Raw genomic sequence first — 8,164 nt, 5'->3', positions numbered from 1 at the left:
AGTTCGTACTCACACTGCTCCATCAAACACAACTTTTACAGCATAGCAAGCTCTCAGATGGCTTATACAAAAGCAAAATAACTGAAAGTAATTATTCATAAACTCACACACGATTTTCTATCTGTAATGTAAGAACAAAATACACCAACAGAAGATACCCGTTAACAAGAAAGAGGGTTCCGAGGAGGAGCCGGCCTCGCCAGCCTCCCCAGAAGTGAATACTCGGCAGCTGGTGTTTCTCCTGTCTGTTCAGAAAAAAACACGGCAGCCACACATACATCTCCACGTTTCAGCTATAACAACCTAAGAGTTAGTGTATTTTACAGTTATCCATGAAATTCACTTGAAAAATTAGCAACAGAAAATTCTGGATGACTCCAGCTTACACAAACACTTATACAATACAAGCTCTACAGATATGGAGACATAACATACAATGTCGCTTAAATAAATAAACGTTACCAGGAAAGAAAAAAAGCCACGGAAGTCAGCAACTCAATATTGAATTGAAACCTAATTGCTCTGAATTGCATTTTTTAGTCATTAGTTTTCTTACTCTTATACATCTTTACAAGTGTTTCTTTTATATACTTAAGACTGATAACAAGGCAGGGAGCCCGAGACAAGAGACTGACTACAAACAACTCCACTGCTAAGATTTAAACACACAGCAGACCAATTAGAGCTTAAGTTTCTCTGACTTAAAGAAAAATTGTTTGGCTCTGCCAGTGTGAAAACCGGTTCCCATAGATCACCTTCTCAAAGCCATCACTACAGCTGCGGTCATGACCTCACTTTCAGAAGAAAGTTTTATAATGTTAATTATCTCTTAAGAAAATTCTATCTCAGAATTACTTTTCCTAAGCTCTCTTATTAAAAAAAAAAAAAAAACCCAACCACAAACCAAAACGAAACACTGGCTCCATCACATGTAACCACGGAACCAAGAACAGAACGTGTTTAAGCCGGTGTTTTAACTCCAAGGCTTAAATCTGCCAAACCACGCGGCCAATTGGTTGAGTCATTCCTTCTATTCAGTAATTACAGAACTGGGCAAGTTTTTACGATTAATGAAATCAAATATCATGTTGATGTGAATTAAGTCAAATAATAGGATGACACATTACTATGCAACAAACACTTTTAAATATCCAGCTAGACCTAATTGCTTGTTTGCTATCAACTGACGGTGTCCGTGTACAAACAGACGGAAGGCGCCCTGAGATTTTAGGTAATACTATGTCTAAAGGTGATTCAAACCATGAGATGTTTCTGAAATTTAAAACACAAATAAAATGGGGGAGTCTTTTAAAAAGAAGAAAAACAGTTAAGCCGTAATTTCAAGTACAGTCAATTTTCTTTAAAATACAAACTGGACATCCTAATGAAGCAATTTAGTTCTAAAGATTCCTTCTGCTCGGATTTTGATGTGGGCTCCAAACTAAATTTTACAAATGAACGTGTGTGCTTACAGCGTTCATTAGAAACACCTCAAACACCATAGTGATGATAAAACTGGAATTCTACAGAAGATTCAACAGATTTATTTGGGGCATAATTTTAACATATAGTATAGCCTCTTGAATATTTACTTTCAAATCTATATGCCATGAGATAAAATTTGAAAATTTACTTTCTATGCAAACACCCAACTTTAACTACTTGAAAGTTAAATAAAAATTGTCTCAGTCCATCCACTCTATGCTGCAAAAACAATGGTAAGCATTTCAAAAGTGGTCTACAAAAACACAAAAATATGCATGGATAATACCTGATTTTTGTAGGGTCTGCTTTTGAAAGTTAATTTTGCATTTAGTGTTTAATACAGTATTTGATATGAAGAAAAATGTACAATATTTGTTGTGGCTCAATCGTAATACTAAAACTCCCTGTGACGTGGTGCGAGTTTAGTAAAAATGACACACAATTACAAATGCTTATATGCATGGCTTTTTAGCTCTACCTGTGCAGATATAAAATCATAACATACACTTTAATAGAAATGTAGCTACTACAAAATTAAGTGCTGAATTTTGGGTGGTATGATGATTTAATTCAATGTCAAATGGCAACATCTGTACTCTGAACCCTATCAAACTGCTGTGCTATAAATTAACAGGAGCAATTCACTTGAATATAACATAGAATTTTATGTGCTTTTAAATATAAATAAAGTCATTAAAATAGATGAGAAAAGACCTAAAAGAACTGGGGCAATTTTATCTGATGAACAGGGTTAGCCGAGAAGCCCGAAGCTGACTAAGAGCAACAGAGAGGACGACCATCTATTCTCTTTTCCCTGTGAAGTATGAGGAACACAAAAATCACATGTGAGAGACAGAACAGGTATGAAGAAAACTCTCCTGACACGGGGGGAGGCCTGCCCAGGAGGTAACCAGCCAGCCTGACCTAATCAATCAGCACGGTTAGGAAGGGATCATGTAAGGTAGTTTGTGGACAAAGTTTGCATAGTTCATAATCTAAACAAAAAGGTTAAAATGCAACTTTATCTTCTGGAAAACAAAAAACACCACACCCCGCTGTTAGTCAAGGGTGTGAATATTGAAAGTTATCATAGCTTAAAAAAAGATTCCTGGGGTCTCTAAGGGAGTGTCACACACTTCCCGAAATCGCAGGTCTAGAACATCAGCTAGCATGCGTGAAGAATCTATCTTTTAAGGAATTAAGGATATAAAGTAAGTATATGTATATATTTAAAAAAATCTGTGGATAGTCATGTAATAACATACACAATGACAGGTACTAAGTTCAACATAGGCTTTAAAAATATGGTATAAAATAAAATACAATATCAAATACTATGAGGGTCTCGCAATGAAATATTCATGTCCATAAATATGGAAACAAGAAACGTTTATTGAATTTTTTTTCATTTTAAATGACTTGTTAATAGAGACTAAATGTGCAATGTAACAGTTGCAGCCTACCAGGTATTCCTTTGGGATTCAGAAATCAAACTTGGAAATATTTTAAATAAAAATATCTGTCAGAATTTGTGATAAATCCCACTGGATCTGAGTGTCCTTTCTCCACTTTCTCATTCAGAACCAACACACAGTTTCTGGAACAAATACACACATGTAAGGAAGCTATGACAACCTGCTTTATAAAAATGGGTATTAGCAGCCGGGCAGGCGGAGGCAGGAGGATCTCTGTGAGTTTGAGGTCAGCCTGGTCTACAAGAGCTAGTTCTGGACAGGCTCCAAAGCTACAGAGAAATCCTGTCTCGAAAAAGCAAAACATTAATAATAATAATAATAAAGGGTATTAATTTTGTGTTTTTCTACATCATATACGTCTTATTTGGTTCTCTGACTTAACATTTTTTCTAACATTTGCTAAAGCCGAAATTTTACAGATGGGGTCAAAGGGTTGAGAAGACTGAAAACTTATATTAAACTTTTTTCCAAATCTAATATGGGATCACTTTAGGGTCTCTGTTCCCTCAGCTTCCTTCAGTTCTGCAATGTATCAGAAGAAAAGTGACATGATTTTAGGGGGTAGGCTGAATTTTGTACTGAATCAGTAACTGTCTCTTAAGCAATAGTGATTACCTAACTTCTCAAGCCATTAAGTTATCTGGCGTGGCTTATATACAAGCCACAAGTCTGCTGGAGTAAAAATGTCAGTGTATCACACATCTGTCCACGGATGTAGACCGTGTGTGGATGAAAGAGATGTGTAGAAAGGAACCTGGGATTTCACCCTAGGTAAACTTGGACAAATTAGCTATTGTCTCTTAATGTTTCCTTGTTCGTAAAATATGAAAATTAATTAAAATATGGTTGCTGTGAAGATGAAAATATAGTGCGTGTAGATGCCAGTTTTCAGAGTATGTCCTTTCACAATGCCCACAGTAAAAGTGGTTTTAAATTATACATTTAAATGTTTTAGGGTTTCTATTTAAATCACTTTATTCTATACATAATTCGAATCAAGTTCTTTCCATTACTTACTTTTGGTATACGATTAGGACTTTAGGATTGATCTTTATATTTTTTAGTTATGTGCACGTCAGGAGGCTGTGACCAGCCATGGAGCTGCTGTGAGTTCAACCTGGGTCCTTGGAAAAGCAGAAACCACCGTTAGCTGCCTTGCTGCTTCTCCAGCCCCACAAATGGCATTTTTTAAAGAAAATGTCCTGTTATGATTCTTTAAAGATTATAATACTGTTCAGGGAAATATTTTTGAACTGAATGACTTTTAATCAAAAGGCCCAACATTAATTTTTATGTGAAATCTTCGGTAAATTCAGCTTCAGCTTCAAGAATCAGATAAATAAAGTGACCAAGTAAATTAAGTTATTAAAGGGATTTTTGAGCCGGGCGGTGGTGGCGCACGCCTTTAATCCCAGCACTCGGGAGGCAGAGGCAGGCGGATCTCTGAGTTCGAGACCAGCCTGGTCTACAAGAGCTAGTTCCAGGACAGGCTCCAAAACCACAGAGAAACCCTGTCTTGAAAAACCAAAAAAAAAAAAAAAAAAAAAGGGATTTTTGAGTGCTCTGTATTATAAATTCCAACATTTATTAAAAGGACCTATGCTTTCTGCTATTCCTATTTGTCAAGCAGTTACCATGTATCAGTGAAAGGAATTATTTGTTTTAAACATATCTGCATGAGATTGGAAACGATACCCTTTCTCTTTTAACCTGGCATACTACTTTTTAAAGCATTTCATAAATGTATTAACCATTGAAGACTGTTGGGAAATTCACAAGTGATTGGCCTTAATATAAACTATTAGAATGTAAGGCAGTTTTCTGAAAGAGAAGGACCAGCTGGACCTCCGGGGGACATTTATTCTCAGTGCTTCAGTTAGAGATAGAAGGAATATAATCTATTTTGATTTAAAGTTGTCCGACAACTGAAAAAAACAAAAATCCTGAAATGCATCTCAAAGACATTTGGACAGACAAGGAAGTAAAAGACAAAAGTTATTTGTTACATAGATTTAAAAAAATGGTCACTACCTGAAATAAACTGATGTCAGAAGACAAAATTTATTTTAAGAATCTGAGTTCAAAGCCAGCCTGGTCTACAGAGTGAGTTCCAGGACAGCCAGAGCTGCACAGAGAAGCTCTGTCACGAAAAAAACCCAACCCAAAACAAAACAAGACAAATCTGACCCAGAAGAGGGGCCAAGAAAGCACAAAGGGGAGAAAGGAGTCCCGGGAGAATAAGACCATCTTAATCCAAGGACTGAGACTCCAGTCAGCAGCCCAGCTGAATAAATGCTTTAAATGTTGTCACATCAAAGCAGCGCAGCAGATGGCAAGTCAAAGAAGTCACAAGTGCTGTGGACAGTGTGCTGGGAAAGGGGCCGTCTTTAGTTAAATCGTGAGGGCAGAGGGTTTCAAATGAGAAAATGGTGTTCAGGACACCAGAACTGAGATCAGGAATTTGGAGACTTACACTTAACTTTTTTACCTCCCCCCTGTAAAAAATTAAAACTTAATCAGATAATGCACAATAAGAATTTTGAGCATCTGAAAACATGAGAACCTTTTGTTTGCAAACTGGCTGGGAAACAATGTTTAAGGAAAATCCATATCTGACAGAAAGTGCTTCATTAAAAGACAGAGCCTGGTTTACGGATCACTCGTGACAAAAGGAGAAGCAGAGAGAGCGCGGCTGTGACCTCACCGTAGGCTGTCACCAGAAGGCAGGTTCTGCCACAACACGAGTAACAGACGCTGCTCAAAGTCGAGGATCATGTGAAATTGGCAAGGGGAGAAATCATGAAAACAGGATTAGCAAAGAAAGTTAGGGAAGAAAGAGGGCAAATCTTAGCTGTCTCAATAGTCCTATGTCTGGCAGCAAGCCCTTCTTCCACGGGACTGGGCATGCTGGCTGACTGAGCTTTCCACACAGTGTTTTAGGTCATGGGAAGAAGAATCGTTTTCACATAAAGCTGTCACGCTTTGCTGGGAAACAATAAAAGATATTATAAATTCAAAACTATGAGTTTTTCTGAGGTTATAAATAGGAAATGTAATTTAATTTGTGATGGTCAGAAAAACCAAAGTTCCTACACTACATCGCCTTGCCCATCTACTTACTTAAAAATTCCACTTAAGTTTAGCTCTATAAATTTTCTGATAAAAAGTATTTATTAAATAAACGAATATGGAACATGAACATACATAGAAAAAATAAAATGGAAATGGCTAGTGTTTGCTTTCTTCTATTTTGTTCTATGCTCTCTTATGAACTTCCAAAATCAGAACCAAATATGCCTATTAAAATGCCTGGAAGGAAACACTTAGTATTTGGAAGGCTAAAAGACAAAGGCATTTCAAGAAAGGTCTTGGTGAGTCCTTTTTGGAGCCCTTGGAACAGTATCTATGCATTCTCCCTAAGGAGGAAGCCAGAAAATGTTCATCTTATCGAAGAATGGGGGACAGGTTTCAACAGTGGAAGAATGTGTGCCCTGCTAGGGAGAGCTGCTAAGAAAGCTTCTCTGTGGTCTGAAGACTATTGCACACTCAAATAAAACACGAGAGAAGAATGTCCAACAGACGACACAGGAATGAGCTTGTGCCCGGGACACCACTGCAGTCGGGCCCGTCTCCTGCTTCTGCTTTAGTGACCTTTAGAAATGGTCCAAACTGATTATCAGCAATACACTGGTTTTGTTTTTTTTTCTTAAAAAAATATTTTGAGACCACTTTTGATACGCACACACATAATGTGGTCATAACAGACAAATATAACTTTAGCAAGACTAAACAAAAGTGCAAAACTTAAAAAACAAAATTAAAAAATATGGAAGCATGAGCTAAAATTTTCTGCATAGCTGAAATCTATTTAAAGCAAGTCCTGGTGTAGGGTGGGAAGGGTGCTGACAGGAGGATAAAGCAGTTTGTTTTTTAAATGTCTTCTGCATGTTTAAATGATGCAAAAAAATAATTTCACTCCATAAGATTGGAAACATCTCACAGACAATTCATCCCTATATCCTTAGACACCATGGTGGTGGCAGTGCCTCCTTCTGCGAGGTACACAGCAGTGCTAGATTTAGAATGGACTGCTCGGTCACTCCCATTGTTGTTGACCTCACAGTCCAGGGGTTCAGTGGAGATGACCCACGTGGAGGGGCGCCACCGCTTAAGGGAGTATGGAGTTTTCACGCGTTTCTTGATCTTTTCCCCTGATCCTGATTTGCCATCCTGTGTGGACTCACCTACTGAAAACAAAAGCACAGAGATGAGCTGTAGGAAAGGACAGATTTACAAGTACAGGGGTTGGGCTGGATACAATGTAGCCTGGTCCCAGGACCACTGAAACCCCGCTGGTGCTGTGGGAGCCGAAGCAGGAGGACCAGAAGCTCAACACTATCCTTGTCTCGACAGCTACTACAGAGCCCAGCCTGAGCTACACAAGACTCTAACAATGTCATGCACAGGCTCAGCCGGCATCTAGAGACCCAAATGACGGATATTTCTCTAAATATGTGATGCTAGACAACGTTTTCCTAAGTAAAATTCAACCAACTCATTTTTGAGACATAATTAAAAAAATAAATCTCACAAGAACTGATAAAATTCAAAATTCTTCTCATTTTGTTTATTTAATTTTTGAGACAGGGTTTCCTGTGTAGCCCTGGCTGTCCTAGAACTCTGCAGACCAGGCTGGCCTCAAACGCACAGAGATCCACCGGTTTCCGCATCCCAAGTGCTGGGATTAAAGGTGTGCGCCACCACTGCCAGGCAAGAAAATTCAAAATTCTTCATTGCATTTTCAAATCCTCTTGCTCTGGTACAGACTTCAACTTGCTAAAAACACTTATCATTTGACTTAATGCTGAAAGGTGGGCTAGGTATGAAGTGGGTGATGTATTCCTGAAATTCCAGGTTCTTAGGAAGCCGAGGCACGAAGATATTGAATTCCAGTCCAGCCTTTGGCACAATGAGTTATAAAGTGGGTCCTTATCTCAAAAAGACAAAGCAAAACAAAAAATGCTCAAAGTGGACCAAACTCAAAAGGCCTTTAGCATGTAATGGTTTTACAGGGACCAACATTTCCCCATAATCCTCTGTTCTCATATTTGACAAGATGCTTTGTGCATACAGAAGCAAGCAAGGTGTGTCAACTAGCTTGTAATATAAACCACTTGAGTAACGGGCGAGGATTTTGTTTTTTT

General features: G+C 38.1%; 1 protein-coding gene across 4 annotated transcripts in view; it reads right to left on the bottom strand.

Moving 5' to 3' along the window:
- Positions 1-4,458: 4,458 nt before the first annotated feature.
- The window catches only part of LOC121445144 (bone morphogenetic protein receptor type-2), a 95,617-nt gene continuing 91,911 nt past the window's right edge, over positions 4,459-8,164 (bottom strand). For 2 of the 4 annotated variants that reach the window (XM_041647152.1, XM_041647153.1), the window contains exon 13: positions 6,532-7,207. In XM_041647152.1, the coding sequence (XP_041503086.1) occupies positions 6,957-7,207 (251 nt within the window). In that variant the 3' untranslated portion in view covers positions 6,532-6,956. Of the gene's footprint in view, positions 5,718-6,531; positions 7,208-8,164 lie in introns of those variants that run through there. The other 2 variants (XM_041647155.1, XM_041647154.1) reach the window with 2 other exon arrangements.

The sequence above is a fragment of the Microtus oregoni genome, unplaced genomic scaffold (genome assembly GCF_018167655.1).
Source record: "Microtus oregoni isolate MIOR12 unplaced genomic scaffold, Mior012 000160F_ref0000428, whole genome shotgun sequence".
NCBI classification, from domain to species: Eukaryota; Metazoa; Chordata; class Mammalia; order Rodentia; family Cricetidae; genus Microtus; species Microtus oregoni.
Note: the sequence above shows the minus strand (reverse complement) of the source record. Positions and strands in the feature narration are given on the sequence as shown.